This window comes from Nicotiana sylvestris, chromosome 2 (assembly GCF_000393655.2).
Source record: "Nicotiana sylvestris chromosome 2, ASM39365v2, whole genome shotgun sequence".
In the NCBI taxonomy this organism is placed as follows: Eukaryota; Viridiplantae; Streptophyta; class Magnoliopsida; order Solanales; family Solanaceae; genus Nicotiana; species Nicotiana sylvestris.
Genome location: NC_091058.1, coordinates 154,162,471 through 154,184,050, shown reverse-complemented (window position 1 = coordinate 154,184,050; position 21,580 = coordinate 154,162,471). Strand labels below are relative to the sequence as shown.

At 40.3% G+C, this 21,580-nt stretch overlaps 1 protein-coding gene across 1 annotated transcript; it reads right to left on the bottom strand.

The window, feature by feature from the left end:
* Positions 1-17,189: 17,189 nt before the first annotated feature.
* LOC138885810 (uncharacterized) lies at positions 17,190-18,353 on the bottom strand. Its single transcript, XM_070166792.1, has 2 exons — positions 18,048-18,353; positions 17,190-17,942 (listed from the first exon to the last, which is right to left on the bottom strand). The coding sequence occupies exons 1-2, from the start codon at positions 18,351-18,353 to the stop codon at positions 17,190-17,192; spliced, it is 1,059 nt and encodes a 352-aa protein (XP_070022893.1).
* Between the last annotated feature and the right edge of the window lie 3,227 nt (positions 18,354-21,580).

The window sequence follows — 21,580 nt, the reverse complement described above, 5'->3', positions numbered from 1 at the left end:
AATTTAGTAGATAGCAGCATTCGAAGCATGATAGTCTAGTAGGTCAAGTCACAATGAAGTAGTAGTGAAGAAAACATAGAATATCAAAAGCATGTGAAGATCTCAGAGTAGTAGGTGAGGAAAACCCCCTTTCAAAAATTAGGGTTTTGAGCATAATCGAGTTTTAGAGATGATAGAAACCAGAGTCAGAAGAATCACACAAAGGAATAAAAGGTTTTGTAATAAAGAACATCAAATCGGGTCATGCACTTAAACGAACAGTCTCAGACTCAAAGCCATATTATTTTCAACAACAATAGTGTTTTAATAGAGGATAAACAAACAAATCGGACAAAACTCAAGCAAACAAGCATTCATCTAATAAACAGTCAAAAGAAATTAGGGCTTTTAACATGCAAACTCAGGTAGAAGAACGATATGAGCAAACATAGCAAAACATGTCAAAAATCAGAGAAATGTTTTGAAATAACATAACAAGAACCCTAATCGGAAAGATATGGGGATTTGAAATCAAAGTTTTAAAAAGAAACTTCGAGAAAAATGCTTAGAAGTCCAAAGCAAACATACATCTGAAGCAGATCTAAGAGAAATCGAAAGAACCTTAGAGGTTAGGGTTTCAGAAGAACCCCAAGTTACGAGAAAGGACTTGAAAACCATCGATCTAAGCAGGAGAGTCAAAAGTCTGACTCGAACAGCCATGGCTGGCCGAAGAAAGGTCAGAGACAACCGGAGAATAGTCATCAAGAAAAGACTGGACAAAACCCTTTTACGATCTAGTCATGAGACCACAGGAACGAACACGTAGGGGCCATGGGAGGTTGATACAGGTCTCCGGTGACCTTGGAAGGCCATGGATTAGAGCGGATTAGGGTGGCGGTGGCTAGGGTTTTATGTGGTTGTAAAGAGGATTTGGGAGAGGAGGGGTTTCAGAGGCGACGGATTATGAAGAATGAAAAGGGTTTAGGGTGTCTTTGGGTTTAATTAGGAAAAGATTAATGGGAGCCGTTGATCCAAACGATCAACGGCTGGGATTAGATGGGAGTCCGGGTGAGTCATTTAAATGGTTTGTGGTTCGGTCTGAATGGGAATTGGGTTAGGGTAATTGGGCTTCAAATTGAGTTCAATTGGGGTTCAAAATCGGGCTATAATTGAAATAAAATGGGGCTAACATTTAAATAGCTAATTTTTCCTATTTGATTTATAAAAAATAGTAAAATAATTTCTAAAAATACATTAAAGGTACTAAAATAATTTATAGTACATAATTATCAAATTTAAAATACTGGACTTAATTATTTATAGATATAAACATAATTAAATCTAAAAGAGGCTAACATTGCAGTTACATGTAATTTAGTTTTAAAAATATTAAATAAAATTTGAAGATCCAACAAATGAAAAACTTATCTTAGCTATACTTTAGTAAAAATTTGAAGATCCAACAAATGAATCACCAAAAATAATAATTTTGGGAATTATTATTGGTTTTTTATGAGTAAAATAGGGAAATAAATTGGTTTAAAAATCTTTTAAAAAATAGGAAAAAATGATAAAATATTTGGACATACTTATACATGCATATTTATGCTATTTTACTTAGTACATAAAAATATACAGGGAAAAATTGGGTATCAACAGTCAGCGCTTTTATCTCAGCTTTGAACTTGTACATGTTTAACTCTTTTATGAGCTGGTTATGACTTCATTGCTTCATTTTGACCAAACCCTGCAAACAAGCACAGTAAGATAGTTTTTGGGAATACTTTTACACATTTGTTATCCAAAATCTAAGCAAAAGAGAGTATAAGATACGCTAGAATCCACTGTTATCAGTAAGGAAACAAATGTTTCTTAGGACGCGCTGAGGTTGAGGCTATTTCCCTTTTCTCTACGTGGAAAAGCATTGGACTGGTTAGAGAGGTTTCCCAACCACTCCATCCACACTTGGGATGATTTGGCAGAGCGGTTCATTTCAAAATTCTTCTCTCTGGGACATATGGCAACGCTTCGGGATGTGATTCTTGCTTTCAAGCAAGAACCAAATGAGTTATTGCACAAGATTTGGACAAGATATCGTACCATGGTTAAAGAGTCCCTGAATAATGATATGACTCAGGCCATGATCCAAAAGAGCTTCTACAGGGGGATTAACACCACTAATCAATGTGTGGTTAACCAACTCATCGGGGGGAACTTCATGAACACGCCATATGCCGAAGCTTGTGAAATTCTTGATGAGATGGCGGATACTTCTTCGGCATGGCAAGGTAGCGCCAATTTTTTGCAAGGTGACCTTAATGTTATTCACTTACACAAGGAGCTAAATGATCATGGCCAAGCTATTACCGAGTCGACAACTACCATTAACCAATTGACCAAAGCTCATCTTCAACAAGTTCAAGGGTTGAAACAAGTGCATGCAATGGAAGGTGTAAATATGATGGTAAAAAAAAGACGGCAACAAGGTCAAGAAATGCAAAGCCGCCCGAAACAATTTATGAAAGATGATAGTGGTTATGATCAAGGTGATTCATTCAATGAGCAAGATGAAGAAGTTTAATATGTCAATAATTATCAAGGTCAAAGAAACAATGCTCAAGGGCAAAATCAACAACAATGGAGGTCACAAGGGAACCAAGGTAATTGGAACAACCAAAACCACCAAGGAAATTAGAGTGGTGGCAATCCTAATCAAGGCAATTGGAACAATCAAGTAAATCAAGAGAATTAGAGTAATCAAGGCAATTGGGGTGGAAATAACCAAGGAGGGTGGAACAATAACAACAATCGGGGGTTGGGTTTTCAAAGGCCCCCGATGTTCCAACAACCGAGCAATTTACCTCCTTATCCTTCTCAAGGCCTGAGCTCATCTTCCAATGAGATAGGTATAATTGAAAACATGTTTAAACAGATGATGGAGAAGAATGCCGATTCCGATGCTCAATTAGCCTTGCACAACACTTCTATTTGGAATTTGGAGGTTCTATTAGGCCACATCTCACAAGCATTGAACACTCGTCCTAAAGGGGCACTACCTAGTGATATGGTGGTGAACCCAAATGGTGGTAATAATACAGGACATGTTATGGCCGTGACACTAGAAGTGGAAAGGGTGGAGATGCAACCACCTCAAATCAAAGAAAGATTGTGGATGAAGATGTTGTGGTTAAAGAAGATGAAATCCCAAGAAATGTGATTCGAGCTAATGAAGAGGTGAGAATTGATATAGATGAAAGTGTGGAGGAGACGCAAGAAGAGGTGAGAATTGATATAGATGAAAGTGTGGAGGAAACGCAAGAAGAGGTGAACCCATCTAGAGAACACGTGATTGACAAGCCGGAACCAATAGTGACAAAAGCTAAGGCACTAATGCCAAGGCCCCCTCATCCATACCCTCAAAGTCTTGAAAAGCAAAATAGTGAGAACCAATTCAAAAAGTTTATTGATATGATGAAGAGTTTGTCCATAAATATGCCATTGGTTGAGGCATTGGAACAAATGCCGGGATATGCAAAATTCATAAAAGATTTGGTAACCAAGAAAAGATCAATGAATTGTGAGACCATCAAGATGACTCATCAAGTGAGTGCTATTGTGAACTCAATGGCTCCGAAATTGAAAGATCTGGCGCTTTCACAATACCTTGCGCACTATTGGGATCGCTGATTTTGCCAAATCATTATGTGATCTCGGGGCAAGTATCAACTTGATGCCCTACTTGGTGTTCAAAACTTTGGGAATTGGGAAACCAAGACCCACATATATGAGGTTGCAAATGGAAGATCTAACAATAAATAGGCCTTTCGGTATTATTGATGACGTATTGGTTAGAGTTGACAAGTTCATCCTCCCAGCAAATTTTGTGATCTTAGATTGTGAAGTGGACTATGAGGTGCCTATCATTTTAAGTAGACCTTTCCTTGCTACGGGAAAGGATCTTGTTGATGTGGAAGCCAACGAGCTCACTTTCTGGGTGGGTAACGAAAAGGTGTTTTTACATGTGTGCAAATCAATGAGGCAACCGAATAATAATGAAGTTTGTTCGTTCATGGATTTGGTTACGGACGTGATTGTTAATGATGCTAATGCCACAATGAATGTTGAAGACAAATTGGAAGCAGTTTTGCTAAATCTTGAAGATGATGAGGAGAGTGATGGCTATATGGAGTGTGTAAATGCATTGCAAGGCATGGGGCCGAACGCTTATGAACCCCGAAAACTATCTTTGGATCTTAAAAACCGGAAGACTCCTCAAACAAAGCCCTCAATCGAGGAGCCTTCTACCTTGGAGTTAAAGCCATTGACCCCGCATCTCAGGTATGAATTCCTTGGCCCTTCTTCTACTTTACCGGTTATCCTTTCTTCTTACTTAACTGACATGTAGGTACAATCCATATTAGAAGTTCTACAAAAGAGGAAAAGAGCAATCGGATGGTCTTTGGCAGATATCCGAGGCATAAGTCCCGCTTTTTGCATGCACAAGATTATTTTGGAAGGGGTTTCCAAACCCTACATTGAACATCAAAGAAGGCTTAATGAAGCAATTCAAGAGGTGGTGAAGAAGAAGATAATAAAGTGGTTAGATATCGGGGTTGTTTACCCCATTTCCGATAGCTCGTGGACCTCTCTGGTGCAATATGTCCCACAGAAAGGGGGCATAACTGTGGTAACAAATGACAAGAGTGAATTGATCCCAACAAGAACCGTTATTGGGTGGAGAGTGTGCATGGACTATAGGAAACTCAACAAAGTCACTCGGAAAGATCATTTCTCACTTCCATTTCTTGACCAAATGCTTGATAGGTTGGCCGAATGTGCTTTTTATTGCTCCCTTGATGGATACTCCAGCTACAATCAAATTCTTATTGCTCTTGAGGATCAAGATAAGACCACTTTCACATGTCCTTATGGTACTTTCTCATTTTCTAGGATGCCTTTTGGGTTGTGTAATGAACTGGTAATATTTCAGTGGTGTATAATGGCTATTTTCACCGACATGGTGGAGGACATTCTTGAGGTCTTAATGGATGATTTTTTGTGGTTGGGAATTCATTTGAAGTTTGTTTGAACAATTTGGATAGGGTATTGGCTAGATGTGAGGAGACAAATTTGGTGTTGAATTGGGAGAAGTGTCACTTCATGGTCGAGGAAGGCATTGTCCTCGCCCATAAAATTTCAAAACATGGTATTGAGGTTGACCAAGCCAAAATTGAGGTGATATATAAACTCCCTCCCCCTACATCCGTGAAGGGAGTAAGGAGCTTCTTGGGTCATGGGATTTCTATCACCGATTCATCAAGGACTTTTCCAAGGTGGTGAATCCATTATGCAAACTTATGGAGAAGGATGCCAAGTTTCATTTCAATGAAGATTGTATGAAGGCATTCGAGTTGGTTAAGTTCAAATTGACTACTACTACTATTATCACCACACCGGATTAGAGCTTGCTTTTTGAGCTCATGTGTGATGCTAGTGATTTGTGGTTGGAGCGGTGTTGGGCCAAACAATTAACAAAATCTTCCATCTGGTCTACTATGCCAGCAAGACCATGAATGATGCCTAAGTGAACTACACAATGACCGAAAAGGAGTTACTTGCTATAGTTTTTTCCATGGAGAAGTTCCGACCGTATGTGATGGGTACTAAGGTGATTGTTCACACTGACCATATGGCACTTCGGTATTTGATGAGCAAGAAAGATTCTAAGGCAAGGTTCATGCGGTGGGTGCTTCTTTTGCAAGAGTTTGATCTAGAAATTCAAGACCGTGAGGGTAGTGAAAATCAAGTGGCAGACCACTTGTCCCGATTGGAGGAGGAGGGGAGGCCAAATGATGGCCTTAAGATAAATGATTCCTTTCCCGACGAGCAATTGTTAGCGATTTCAATGACCGGGATTCCATGGTTCGCCGATCTAGCTAATTATCTTATGAACGGCATTGTACCGAATGAGTTCTCTTCAAACCAAAGGCAGAAGCTCAAATGGGATGGCTTAGATTATTATTGGGATGAGCCGTATCTTTACCGGATATATACTAATGGTGTGATCCGGCAATGTGTGCCGGAAGAAGAACAAATGGGAATTATTGAAGCATGCCACTCCTAACCGTATGGTGGTCATCATGGTGGAGCTAGAATGGCTACAAAGGTTTTGACTTGTCAATTCTATTGGCCTACCCTCTAAAAGGACTCTAGTGAACTTGTCAAGCATTGTGATGAATGTCAAAGGGCCGGTGGGATTTCTAAGATGAATGAGATTCTCCTTACCACCATTGTAGAGATTGATATCTTTGATGTTTGGGATATTGATTTCATAGGACCGCTCATAAGCTCTTGTGGGAACACTTACATTTTGGTAGTTTTGGACTGTGTCAAAATGGGTTGAAGCCATGGTTTTACCCAATAATGAAGCTAGAAGTGTCGTGGCTTTCTTGAAAAAAAATCTTCACAAGGATTGGTACTCCGAGAGCCATTATTAGTGATAGGGTTCGCATATTTGCAGTTGAGCTTTTGATACCTTGCTCACAAAGTATGGTCACTCATAAAGTCTCAACCCCTACTGTTAAGTCCTAACTCATTATCATCGGGTGTGGCACGACTGTGGCAAGGATTGGGGCGTGATGGCCTTGTCATTGGCCTATGTGCAGGCAAAATGATCATGCGGGCGACAGACAAGACATTGTCATGAGGGCTATTGTAGTCAAGTATTGGCCAAGGTCTTGGGACAGGGAAGACACGCTTGGAAGGCTTGACAAGGCAGAGTGGGCAGAGTTGGGGCGGCATGGCATGGCATGCGCGCCAAAGTCAGTGTCATGGGCTTTTTGGGTTGTGGCAGCAACAAATGTGGGCTAAGCTAAGATGCAGATGTGCAAAATAATGGAAAAGGCTTTCAATAGCTAAGGCAAGTCTATGTTAAGGAAAATACAAGCTATGGCATGAGGGAAACAAAGGTTGACATAGACAAGTCAAAAACTCGGCCAAGACATGTGCGGGCGGCACTGGCGTGGGGCGTGTGCGGCAAAATCATGGGCGGTGGATTGCGGGCAAGGCATTGGTGTGGAGCAATGTCAAAATGAGCCAAGGCTAGGCGCAATGCCAGCCTTGGACGTGAATCAGCTGGCCAATTTGAAATGGCACATGCAAGGCACATGCCAAAGCAGTTTGGCATACCTTTTCATAACCTCTTGTACCCATGACTGATTTATGCTTGTATCCATTAGAATTTCGTGCATAACATGTCCTAAGTAGTTGGGGATTTCAACTACAAGTTAGGAACTGATTGAGCCTTAGCCCGACAAGTGGAAAAAGTTTTTGACAACAAGTGTCAATGTGATGTCAAGTACTAAAGACTGCCTATGTTTTATAAATAAGGCCTTTAGACTTAGTCAGATTTGAAGGTAGGAATTTTGTGTGAAATTCAGTAAGGGAAACAAGAGAGAAACGTGAGTCTTTCTAAGTGTTTTAAAAAGGGGCTAAGGCTGGGCATTGGGTAGGTCTTAGTGTGCAAGATCGACTTGTGATCTTGGCTAGACGAAAGTGGGTTGTGAACGACTTGTGTTAATAGCAAAAAGAGGGTTCCTTTGTATATTTTCGAAATTAATACAAGGGTTGGGATTTTCCCGTATTGGCTTGTGTTCTTTCTGATTTGCTGCCTAAAATTTGATTAAGGCCAAACTTCCTGAAAATTTGGCTAAGTGTTAGAAAAGGCTGAGTCAAGTGCGCAACTTGACTGCCGCGCGGGTGTGACTTTGGACTGACCAAAAATGCCCTCGTGACAACTAGTATCAGAGCGGAGCAAGGTTTGTGGCAGTGGAAAGACGACCGGTCGTAGATTTCGAGGTAATATTTAAGAACATGGCTGGTGGCACAAATGTTAAACTGTGTCAAAGGGTGGAGCGGTAGGAAGCACTCATTGGGAAGGCTCTTGAAGTAGATGGTGGTTTTTTTTGTTATTGTGATAATGGAACATTTGGAGGCAGATTATGCGGTGAGGCATGAAACTACGTTGGCAGAAATGGCCTTGGTACGCAATGAAAAGGAAGAAATCCACGAAGAGGTGGTTCAACTTCGAAGGGCATTACAAATTGCTGCCCCTAGAAGTGATGAACGCACAAAATAGAGGATATCGGAGCCAAAGGCTTATTGTGGTGCAAGAATTGCCAAAGAAATGGAAAATTTCTTGTGAGATATGGAGTAGTATTTCCAGGATGCTTGTGTGCCGGATGAGGAAAAGGTGACCATCACACCTATGTATTTGACTGATGGTGCGAAAGTGTTGTGGCGTACATGGGTGGTAGAAGTGGAAAGTGCTGGACTGCCCAAGATTGAAACTTGGGAGATGCTGAATAAGGAATTAAAATCTCAATTCCTTCCAACTAACTCATAATGGGTTGTAAAAGATAGACTACGTCGCTTTAAACAAAGTGGCACGGTGAGGGAGTATGTCAAGGAATTATCGTCCTTGATGCTGAATGTAAGTAATATGGCAGAGGAAGACAAGCTGCATTACTTTATGAGAGGATTGAAGGGTTGGGCACAATTGGAGTTGAGAAGGCAGAATGTTTAAAGCCTCTATATTGCTATTGCGGCGACAGATGCGTTGGCTGACTTAAACATAGGTGATGACCCTGTTGAAACTTCACACAAAGTCTAGTAGAAGAAAAGACAAAGCAAAGGAATGGAAGAAAAGTAGGAAAGGCCAAGCTGCCAAAGGTGAGGGACTTGCCAAGAATGTGAGATAGGAGATTCACAACGACAAGGAAAGGAGCTTCAAGTTAAAAGACTGCTTTACTTGTGGTGGACCGCACTTGAAGAAGGACTGCCTGGTGCAAGCTAGGGTGAATGCTATGCTGGCTGCGGAAAAATAGGAACAAGTTGCGGAGGCAAATGCCAATGTGGCAGATGTGCATGGAGCAACAGGGGCGTTATTTGTCAACAAACCCCTTGGGGATGATTAATTGAGTTGGATCGACAAGGACATCAATTTCAAAGGGTGTGGGTGGTTTGTTAGGGCCTGACTCTTTGTCATCGGGTATGGCATGGTTGTGGCAAGGATTGGGACGTGATGTCCTTGTCATTGGACTATGTGCGGACAAAACGATCATGCGGGCGACAGACAAGACGTTGTCATGAGGGCTGTTGTAGGCAAGTATTGTCCAAGGCCTTGGGACAGGCAAGACATGCTTGGCAAAGGCTTGACAAAGCGGGCAATGTTGGGGTGGCATTGCATGGCATGCACGCCAAAGTCAGTAGCACAGGCACTTCCGGTTGTAGCAGCAACAAATTTGGGCTAAGCTAAAATGCGGATGTGCGGAATGATGGAAAAGACTTTCAATAGCTAAGGCAAGGCTATGTGAAGGAAAATACAAGCAATGGTATGAGGGGAACAAAGGTTAACATGGACAAGGCAGAAACTCGGCAAAGACATATGCGGGCAGCAGCGACGTCGGGCGTGTGCAGCAAAATCATGGGTGGCGGATTGCGGGCAAGGCATTGGTGCGGAGCAATATCAAAATAATCCAAGGCTTGGCGCAATGCCAGCCTTGGGCATGAATCAGTTGGCCAACTCAAAATGGCACATGCAAGGCACATGCCAAAGCAGTTTGGCGGTTACCTTTTCATAACCTCTTGTACCCATGACTTATTTATGCTTGTATCTATTATAATTTCGTGCATAACATGTCCTAGGTAGTTGGGGATGTCAACTACAAGTTAGGAACTGATTTATCCTTAGCCGAACAAGTGGAAAAAGTTGTAGACAACAAGTGTCAATGTGTTGTCAAGTACTAACGGCTGCCAATGTTCTATAAATAGGGCCTTTGGACGCAGTCAGATTTTAAGGGGTGGGGGGGGGAATTTCGTGTGAAATTCAGTAAGGGAAACAAGAGAGAAACGTGAGTCTTTCTAAGTGTTCCAAAACGGGGCTAAGGTTGGGCATTGGGCAGGTCTTAGTGTGCAAGATCGACTTGTGATCTTGGCTAGACGAAAGTGGGCTGTGAACGACTTGTGTTCATAGCAATGTGAGGATTCCTTTGTATATTTTCGAAATTTATACAAGGGGTGGAATTTTCCCGTATTGGCTTGTGTTCTTTTTGATTTGCTACCTAAAATTTGATTAAGGCCAAACTTGCTGAAAATTTGGCTTAGTGTTAGAAAAGGCCGAGTCATGTGCGCAACTTGACTGCCGCACGGGTGTGACTTTGGACTAACCAAAAACGCCCCCATGACACCTACCATCCTCAAGCAAGCAGATAGGTTGAAGTCTCCAACCTGGAGATCAATAATATTTTGTCAAAGACTGTGAATGCCAACCAAACGGATTGGTCAAGAAAACTTGATGATGCTCTTTGGGCTTATAGGACAGCCTCCAAGACGTTGACTGGGATGTCTCCATATCGATTGATATTTGGGAAGGCATGTCATCATCTTGTAGAACGTAAGCATAAGGCCATGTGGGCTTTGAAAAAGTTGAACCTTGAGTGGGATGTCACTGCAAACCTAAGAGTAGCACATTTGAATGAGATTGATTAATTCGGGTATCATGCCTACAAAAGTTCGTCCCTTTACAATGAGAAAATGAAGTACCTCCATGATAAGTATATCTACAATAAGGAGTTTTTATTCCCGTTTAACGATGTTTCCGGGCAAGTTGAAATCAAAATGGAGTGGACCCTTTGAAGTGGTGAATGTAACCCCTTTTGGTGTTCTAGATTTGAAAAATAAGAACGATGAGTTTTTTAGAGTCAATGGGTACTAGGTTAAACATTATCTTTTTAAGGTTGATGACGGCCACAATGTGGTGGTTCTTCATTTCAAGTGATTGGTGATCTGCGTCGTACCGCAACGTTAAATTAGGTTCTTCTTGGGAGGCAACCCATGTGTCTTTCCATTTTTCTTGGTTTTCTCATTTAGGTTAGATAGGCTTTGTTTTGTGCTAACCAGTTTTGAAGTGTATGCAGGAATGGGTGTGCATTGTAGGGACTGTGCATGAAAAATTTGGCTAAGTGTCAAAATACATTGTATCTGAAGTTGGCCTATTGAAAATGCTTAAGGAATTGCGTCCGCACACATTTTTGTGTGGTTCCCACTGATGTTGCGGCCGCACTCAATTTTGTGCGGTCCGCAGTGTAACTTCTCAAAGGGCAGATAAGGAGTGCGGACCGCATCCAAATTATGCGGCCACACTCAAGTAAAAAACTGGGTCCCACGAGTAAAAGTATAAATAGGGCTTCTTGCATCTTCTTACACTTTTCATTCTAAGCCATGAAGACTAAGCTGCATAATAAAATTTCCCCATTGCTCTCAAGTTGTTCCCTCGTTTCATCACATGCATCTTCATTACTGGTGTGTTAATTTCTTCATTAGATTTTTCATCTTTTGTTTTGATTTGTTCTTTGATTTAAGGTTAGTTCCATGTCTAAAAATGTCAATGCTTAGTTGTTTTTTTCTTAGAATAATGTGGGTAGCATATTAAGAGTTAACTGTGGTGTGGGTAAGTAGATATCCATGCTTAATTGTTCAACCCATGCCTAAATTAGGTAAAGAACGCATGAACCCTAGTTACACTGCCCGTGAATTTTAAATTATGCGGTCGCACACATTTTTGTGCGGTCTGCAATAGAGGTTGTGCGGCCGCTTTCACTTTAGTGCAGTTTGCAGCCCTCAGAGTTAGGAAATTTTGTACTTGACTTGTGCGATCCGCAATGGACTTCTGCGGCCGCACTCATTTTTGTGTGGTCCACTATGATGAAACTTCAGAGACCCCAGTAGTCTGAACCTGGGGCTCTACGGCTGCACTCATTTTTGTGCAGTCCATAATGGGCGCTCTGCGGTCACACTCATTTTTGTGCGGTCCGCAATGGGTAGTCTGCGACCACACTCACTTTTGTGTTGTCCGCATTACCCCTTATGAGAAGGTTTTCCTACAACTTCCAATTATGTTTATGCATGCATTATGAGCTTTAATTGTAACTGATTTCTAGTTCTTATGTGTGTAGACAATGGTTCGATCATGAGGCAAAGAATAACTACTCAAAAGGGAGGGCAAAACCCTCCCGAGGCCGGGGTCGAGGCACTAGAAATCTCCCACTGGCAATCAAAAAGGTTATAAGCAAGAAAACAATAGCAAATAGAGCCCATGATACCTCGAAGACTAGTGAGCACGTCCCATTTGGGGAATCTTCTGAGGGTAATTCCATGCAAGCACAGCCAGAAGCCCAATCACAACAAAGACAACAATTCCCTAGGAGACTCCACTTGGTGGATGAGTCCTCATTAGCTGCCACTTCTTCAGAAGGTTTGAAAGAGGGCAGCTAAGACTCTGAGCCCTTTTCCTCACATGCTCCCCCTTCTCCAATAAACTTAGATGATGATGATGTTCCAGATGAAGGGAGAGGGGGCGATACTGTAGTACCAGGGTTAGAAATATCAAGGAGGCTGGAGATATAGGAGGACAGATTTGTCAATGACAATGCCTTCGTGAAGTTTAGGGAATGGTAGCCACAAAGGTCACTCACTCTTGAGTGACAGTTCTTAATGACAGACCTGCACAAGTACAACCCCAATGTCCTTAGGCAATTCCAAGAGCGGAAAGGTTGGAAATGGTTCACCAACAAAGTCATAGATGAAAATGAGTACCTTATCAAGGAGTTCTATGCAAATGTTGCTCACATCAAACAGGAACGAAGGTGACAAAAGTGCGGAATCTAAAAATCTGCTTTGACTCTTGTGCACTGAACACATATATGGGGTTTGAAGAATTGGAGGCACTGCAATAGTTTGGAGAATCTAGCTATGGGTGATGCAGCTCGCCCGTAACTAGCTGAGATTCTGGCAATCCCAGGGTCAACACCTCCGTGGCTCACAGCATGGGTTCCAATTGACCAGGCCACCCTAAACTTTGAAGCAAAAAGGTGGCAAACATTCGTTTGTAGACGCATTGACCCATGCCTCAATGAAAATATGCTCCTACTTCCTCGTGCAGTTTTGGTGGCCTCGATTATGGCTGGGTATATGATAAATGTTGGTGTTATCAGGTCCACCAACATCCCTCTAGATGTCCAGAAGGGTGAAAGAACTTATCCATACCCAAACTTCCTCACTGAGTACTTCAAGGATCAAGGGGTAGAGTCGAAGCATATGATACATATGTGAAGGCCAAGAAGCCTTTCTCCTGGTACCACTTTCAGGGAGCTGACAACCCTAAGTTCAAGGGTAAAGCTACTACCTCTACTAGCCAGTCTGAGGAGCCAACAGTAGTAGTTACTGATTCAGCTGTCGAGCCTTCCACAGCACCCGGTACTTCCACCAGGAGAGCGGTCATGCCACCTTCATCCTCTGGAACACCTATTTCTGCTAGATTATCAGTGCCATACTAGTGTCAGCTTCCTCTACTTACCCTCATACTGCATTGCGAGTCCCCCAGACATTAGCGAGTCTCAACAACTGGATGCAGGCAGCTACTATAAAGCTGACTGATATATCCAATGTTGTTGCAACACAGTCCTCAGCCCCAGCTGCCCCAGCAGAGCCTCAGTTACCTCCGTTAGTGGAGGAAGCATTGAAGAATATTATGGTCGATCAAAAGACTATCATGGCTAAGGTGGTGGCACAAGGGAAAGCCATTGAGGATATGGGCGAACAGATGAAGAAGACACCTAAGTCTTAGGCATCAAAAAAGTTGGTGCACAAGCTGTTGACACCCAATTATTTCCTATATATTTTCAATATGCAAAATAATGGTTAGGTTTTCTTAATATTTTCTAAAAGACTTCTCCTCAGATTTTTCAGTATTATCTTATGATTTGACTATGTTTAAACAGTTTGTTTATGTTTTTCCTCTACTTGACTCATCGCGTTGAAAACCCGAAGTACCTTTGGTTTTATCTGAGCTTTGGAACTGTCATTGTTTGTTTTGTACATATACTTGTTTTGATTGAGTTCTTTGTGTTTAGATCCTCTTCTTTGTTGACTGATTATGAGTCCTTACCATTTTTTAACTCGACTATTATTAAAACCCTACTTTCTCAAAAGTTTTTCTTCACTTATTACTGTGATTTTAAAGGCTTTATTTACTTGTTTCTGACCTTCTTAACTGTTAGTTTGGTTTTCCACTCTGATTCTATGTGTTAGCTATGACCACTTGGCTTTGTTGACTACCATGCTTTGAGTATGTTCTTTTGCTACTGAGTCCTTAGCCTACTCATGTTACTGTTGTATGTTTGTGTTCATCTAGTCGTCTATTTTGTCAATATGGTTGGCCTTGCATGTCTGATACTCTTATTCATTCTTCTCTATTTATATGTTGAAGTGCAGAATCATGATTCCTTCTTGATTAATCTTTATTTCCTCAAGTTATGACTAATTGAAAAGGTTTTCTATAAACCCTAAAATTTTACTCATTTGTTTAAGTTGATTCATTCCCTTCCCTTATTTACTGTGATGTTTCACCCCTACTGAATCCTTTCCCCAAATTAAGTATATTATGTACTTAGACTCAATTACATAATCTATATTTTTACCACCCTTTATATGGTAAAAAATAATCCTTCTCAAACTGATTTTCTTTCCTTAATTATCCCTATAGTATCCGTTTGAGCTGTAACTCCTTGATTAAGGGGAAGTACTTGTATTAATTGATTCTAATTGTGATTGCTTCCATATTTGTGCTAAAACTTTACTTGTTACTTTATTTTCTACTCATTTTCAAAGCTATAAATACTCTACCCTCTCTTCTCTAAGTTTTTCATTAACAAGACACGAACAACTGAGTTCAAAACACACACTTAAACATTCAAACTCTCTTTCTTCCTCTACTACTTGTGCTACTACCTTGTCTAGTCGGCTGAAAGCCAAGGCTAGACTGTGGAATTCTAATTTGATGTTTTAAGCATCAATACCACAAAAGAGGAGGGTGATTTGTGTGGTGCCCAATGTTCGATCTAGAAGAACCAGGTTCTTCTAGGTGTTCTAACAACTACTGTGTACGTAATTAAAAGTACATAAAATAAAGAACACAAAGATTTTTATGTGAAAAACACTCGGCTCAAAAGGTGAAAAAACCACGACCTACTACTCAGTAGGATTTTCCCCAACACTTCACTTAATCACTGAGCCAAAACAGTATTTACAAAACTCTTTGTAAACCTAAGGATTAACTCTAATCTCGTTGTGGCACACAGCCTCAACTGTTGCGACAACTTCAAGTTAGCCTATAACTTGAACTCTCAAAGTACCTAATACAATTGCTTCTATGAAAGCTGGAAAGGTACAACTTTAAACCACCTACTACAATTGAACTAGAATAAGAAAAAACACAATAGATCTGGTTCTTCTATCTTTTTCAAGTATCTTCAGGAGTGCACACTCAAATCTCACATAAATTGCTTGCAAAATCGCCTTGCTCTTTTGCTTTCAATTTAGTTTAACTTATGTGTATGTGCAATACCTGTAAAAGAGAAAAATCACTATTATTTAATGAGTTAGTAGTTAGAATTTGATTGAGACTCAATTGTTGATATTCCATCGAAGTTGAGTCCTTGAACAACACAAACTCCAACACTATCTTTTATCTGAATTATGTTCTCTTCACATAAGGAGACTTTCTCCCCTTATCCAATATGCAACCTTTTCGATCAGATCAAGAGATATTGCTTCTTGATCAGTGGGACTTATCTCCTTCACATGCATCTCACATGTATAGGTTGATCATGACTGTGCTTCACATGATGGACCTGTTCCATAACTGAGTTCATTTGTCATTCTTTAAAACTTCACCTATTCTAGGTCCAACAAATTCCTCTTTTTTGATGATGACAAACTCAATGCGTTTTACTTATTGAAAGACCTGTAAGAACTCAGCTTAACCATCAACACTAGACTTAGAAAATTTACTTCTCATCAAGGACCAGGTTAATTAGGTTATAAATATCACTTATTCAGAATAATGGGTAAAGCACAATATCTTCCCCCTTTTGGCATCTTCAAAAAGTTGCATACGTAATGTGAATCCCAGATTTTATAAAGTACTCATGGCCACTAGGGAAACTACAAGTGAAAACATGGTGCAATTATCAATAATCAACAAACATGTTTAAACTATTAAGACCAGAATCATCATAGAACAAGAGAAAATAGTTATTGTCATTGATTATGATATGTAGCCATTAACAGTCCACAAAAAGAAAGAAAAACTTTCAAAACATGAGCAAAAATAGAAAAAACCCTAATTCGGGTTATTAGACAGGTTCAGAAGACAAGTACTAGGAGACCTAAGGCTTAGAGGAACTAGAGGGTTGAGTCTGGAGAAGGTTCAGCATATTCTGAAGGATTCCGTCACTTTTCTCCATTTCTTTTGTTAGCTCAGTTCTAAGTACATCCCTCTCAGTTTTCAATTCAGCCATACGAGCCTTGATCCTAGCAATTTTAGCATCCTTAGTTCCATATTCCTGAACCAAAGTCCTAACCTTGTTATTGATGGGTATCTTCAGAGATGAACCAGGTTCAACTAGGATGGCATTGACTGGATAGTCCCAAGCCAGAAGAGTCTTAATGCCAAAATGTTCCTTGCTTGATGCCATTTCCCGTTTCTTCAAAGACACGTTCAGCATGTCCAAAACAATGGTCAGTATGAAGCCATATGGAGTAGCATGAGCCTTGGAGCCATTGATGACCCTGTCTAGCAATTTTACAATGAGAGAAGGCCAGTTGATCTGCTTTCCTCTCTCAAGGAACTCCATAAGAACTAGGTCCATATAATTTGCGATATGTCTTCTCTCTTGTCTGTGCAGTAGGCACTTGTTGACAAACTCAAACACAACCTTGTGCTCAGCCATTATCACACATTTTTGCACAGCCCTGGCTTCATTCACATCCTCTGAATCACAGAACTTCTTGGTGATCTCAATAGTAGAAGGTAAAGAGTCCAGGCATGGACACCTTTGCCTAGTGTAGTCATCAAACCCTTCAGAGGGTATATCCAGAATTTCTCCCAGTTTCGCAGCATCGAATTGCACTGGGACTCCCTTCACCAAGCTACTGACAACCCCATCGTTAACATCAGCATTAGCCATGAACTCAATTAGTTCATTTTTGGCTAGTGTCCCATCCATCTGAAGGACCATGTCATTCCAACATTGAGCAATTAAAGAGTCAACCAACCTCATCATCCCTGGTTCTACCAGATCCTTCAACAATCAACCTTTCAAAAAAATTCTCCTGCCAAAGATGGCAAACTTGTCTTGTTCCTTCTCAGATTCCTCTTCTTTTTCTTCTCCACTCCACTTTTCATCATCTGAAACTTTTGCTTTTTTAGCTTTCACTGCAGATCTTATCTTCTTGGCTAGTGAGGGTGCAGCAGACACAGGTATAGAAGAAGACTTTTTGGAAGAAGTCTTGGACTTTTTATGTTTGGGTGTAGGAACCTCCACTGTTGTACCCCTTTCTTGATCGACCAGTTCCATCTCCTCTTTCTCTACAACCTCAGAGGATTCTGTAACCTTTCCATTTCCCTTCTCCATTTTCCTTTTCTTGCTTTCTTCTAGATCCTTTTGTAAGTCAGCTTCACTTTGTTTTACCCTACTTCTTGTGGCTCTTCCGTTAGGCATTGAAGAGGCAGTAGGTTTTGGGGATGAAGTTTTTCTTTTCTTGGATGGCTTGGGAACATTTGGGGCTTTTGGTGTAGTAGCGTTGTATTTATTTGGGTCATAACTTGTCCCAATCTTTCTCAGTAGATCAGCTAGGGTCTCTTTAGTAGATGAAACAGGTTCATCTCTCCTTTTGCTCAGATGAACCAACCCCTCAGCAGCCTCCCCAGACCCACTTTCCCCTGACTTCATGCCATTCTCTTCTAACCTCTCTTCTGCAACCCCACATATAGCAAGAACTGCTCCCTTCCCATTTCCCCTCTTTTCACCACATGCACCCCCACTCTCTTTTTCTTTTTCAAACTTCTTTTTACCTTAACTCCTACTCGTCTCAACCAACTTAACATCCCTAATGGGTCCAACTAGAACAAACCTAGTTTCAAAGTTTTCAACAACGGATGAGCTTACCTCAGTAGGGAATTCTTGAGTCTTCTCAGAGTCAAAAGACCCATGTCCTTCCCCCTCAGTCACAGATTGAAAGGATTCAAACTCGAAACTGGAATCAGAATTTGGAGATGGGCTTTCTTTCACTTGGCTAGCTTTCAACCTTTCATTTAAAACCTTTCTTAGAGCCCCAGATGCTACAATTTTTCGAGCCAACATTTTCTGCCTTCGAAACCTAAGTTTTGGGGATTCACTAGGAGGAGTAGATGAGGACGAATTTGAGGGTGATGGTGGTAGAGGAGAACTAGGATGATCTTGTGGGTTAGACATTTTTGTTCGTTTCTTGAGTTAATTTGGGAATTTTGGAGAAGAGAGAAATTAGAGTTGAAGAAGAGAATTTTTGACGGTTTTAGAAATGAAGAAGTTTAGAGATCTAGTGTGTATTTAAAGAGAATTAGAGATTAATTCAGTAACGGCAGCTTTTCAGGGGTCAAATAGAAGTCTAATCAAACTGTAATTCCAGACTTTTAATGATTATTTGGCTTCCCTAGATATTAGGCAAAAATCACGATTTTAGAGTTCTAAATGGACGAAACTGGTTCAATGCTTCAACGGATAGAATTTTCTAGGAATTTGGCAAGTATAGGACTTCTGCTCATGATTGAATTGTTAATCTTTCTAATTGTGCAAAGTATTGAAACCATACCTGAGCTTTCATACGAACTCATATTGATGAACCAGGTTCTTCATTTAGAATTCTCTTGAACATGCCTCAAATGCCATAATAGAAAAAACTTTGTAAGAGATCAGTGAGTCATATATACACATGTCACAAGAGTATACTAATTAAAATATGAGACTGAGTAAGAATTAATCTAGATATTTACACAAAGTTAGAATTCCTAGCCAAAAAATTAAATTTTTTTTGTATTCTGAGTTGGACCTATTACGTGATATTAATCATCCCTAATTCCAACCTATTCCTCTCAAAGTTTTCTCTACTCAGTGCTTTAGTGAAGATGTCAGCAATTTACTTATCAGTAGCACAGAATTCTACGGAGATCAGACCTTTCTCATAGTTGTTTCTTAAAAAATGGTGCCTAACATCTATGCGCTTAGTCCTTTTATGATGAACAGAGTTCTTTGTCATACTTATAGCACTAGTGTTATCACAAAATATAGGAATGCAACCCATTTCTATACCAAAATCTACCAACTACTATTTGATCCATAGTAATTGAGCACAACAAGAAGCAGCAGCAACATATTCAGCTTCAGCAGTTGACAAGGCCACAAAATGTTTCTTTTTAGTAGCCCATGACACAAGACATGAACCAAAAAAATGTGTCATACCTGAGGTGCTCTTCCTATCCACTAGAAAACTTGCATAATCAGCATCAACATATCCTACTAGATTGAAATTGCTACCTTTGGGATACCAAAGACACAGACCAGTGGTGCCTTTCAAGTATTTTAGTATCCTTTTGACAGCAGTCGGGTGAGACTCTTTAGGATTTGCCTGAAAGCAAGCACAAAGCCCTACATTGAAAACAATGTCAGGTCTGCTAGCAGTAAAATACAAGAGTGAACCAATCATACCCCTATATAACTTTTGATCAACTGATGAACCAGGTTAATCAACATCTAATTTAGTGGTAGTTGCAATAGGTGTGTCTATTTCTTTAGATTCTTCCATTTTAAACTTTTTGATTAGCTCATTTGCATACTTCTACTAATGGATCATGGTTCCATTTGGACTTTGTTTGATCTGTAAGCCTAAGAAAAAGTTAAGCTCACCCATCATGCTCATTTCAAACTCACTCCCCATTAATTTTGCAAAGTCCTTACTTAGCTTATCAATAGTGGCCCCAAATATTATGTCATCAACATATATTTGTACAACAAAGAGATCCTTACCTTTTTCCCTTAAGAATAAAGTTCTATCAATTTTACCTCTTTTGTAACCATGCTCCAGCAGGAATTTGGACAATCGTTCATACCATGCTCTTGGGGCCTGCTTGAGTCCATAGAGAGCCTTGTCTAACTTGTACACATGCTCAGGACATTCCTTGCTCTCAAACCCTGGAGATTGTTTCACACACACTTCTTCTTTCAGGTAGTCATTCAGGAAGGTACTTTTGACATCCATTTGATGAAGAGTGAATTCCATGTGTGCTGCAAAGGCTATGAGGAGTCTGATTGCCTCTAGTCTTGCAACTGGAGCAAAGGTCTCATCATAGTTTATGCCCTCCTCTTGGCTGTAACCTTGGACCACCAGTCTTGCCTTGTTTCTTGTAACTATTCCATCTTCATCGAGTTTGTTTCTGAAGACCCACTTTGTACCAATGACTAATCTGTCATTGGGTCTTGGAACTAGATACCAAACTTAACTTCTCTTAAACTGATAGTGTTCATCTTGCATTGCAATCACCCAATCTACATCCTGCAAAGCCTCAACAACATTGTTAGGCTCAATAAGAGATAAAAGGCATAAAAAGAACATAGATTCTTTAATTGTGATCTACTTTTGACTCCAGATGTGGGATCAGTGATAATATTCTCAATAAGATGAGAACTTTGATACTTGTGAGGTTTCACAACCAACTGGTTTCTGCTAGATGTTTCTCCCATGTTCTGTTGCTGAGGAACATGGTCATGAACAAGTTCTTTTAGGGGATTTATTTCAATTCCTCCTTGATTAGTTCCCCCTGTCAAGTTGCCCTGGATGGAAGAACCCGTTCCATCACATGTTCCTTCTTTTGGTGCCACTTTGACTTGATCATTTACCAATCCAATGGCTTCATCTTCGTATTCATATCTCTTGGAAAGAATGTTAGTTTCATCAAATACTACATGTACACTTTCTTCTACACACAAAGTTCTTTTATTGAACATTTTATATGCTTTGCTATGTGAAGAATATCCCAAGAATACTCCCTCATCACTTCTAGGATCAAACTTACCTAGGGAGTCTTTTACATTATTGTGCACAAAGAACTTGCAACTACATGCCATAAGATGGGATATATTTGGTTTTCTCCCTTTAAGTAACTCATAGGGAGTCTTCTCTACAAGATTTCTAGTCATGCATCTATTGATAATGTAACATGCAGTGTTTACAGCCTCTGCCCAGAAGCTCTGGGGCAATTTACTAGAAAGAAGCATAGTCCTAGACATGTCTTCAAGAGTCCTATTCTTTCTTTCAACTACTCCATTTTGTTGATGTGTCCTAGGGGCAGAGAAGTTATGATCTATACCATTTTCATCACAAAATTCAGCAAACTTAGCATTCTCAAATTCAGTTTCGTGATCAGACCTAATTGATGCAAGTTGATTTCCTAATTGTTTCTGAGTTTTTCGAACAAAGGTAGTAAACATGTCAAATGCTTCATCTTTAGATGTTAGAAACAGTACCCAGGTAAATCTAGAATAGTCATCAACAAGTACCATTACATACTTCTTTTGACCTCTGCTCATGGTTCTCATTGGACTACATAGATCCATATGAACCAGTTCCAACGACTTGGTTGTGCTTACCATTTTCTTTCTTTTGAAGG

Bases quoted from the DNA above. Each gene is read 5' to 3' on its own strand.
- LOC138885810 (XM_070166792.1), bottom strand. From the start codon at position 18,353: ATGTCTAACCCACAAGATCATCCTAGTTCTCCTCTACCACCATCACCC. The intron at 17,943-18,047 runs GTAAGCTCATCC...GGTAAAAAGAAG, and splicing joins CTCAAGAATTCCCTACTGAG to TTTGAAAAAGAAAAAGAGAG.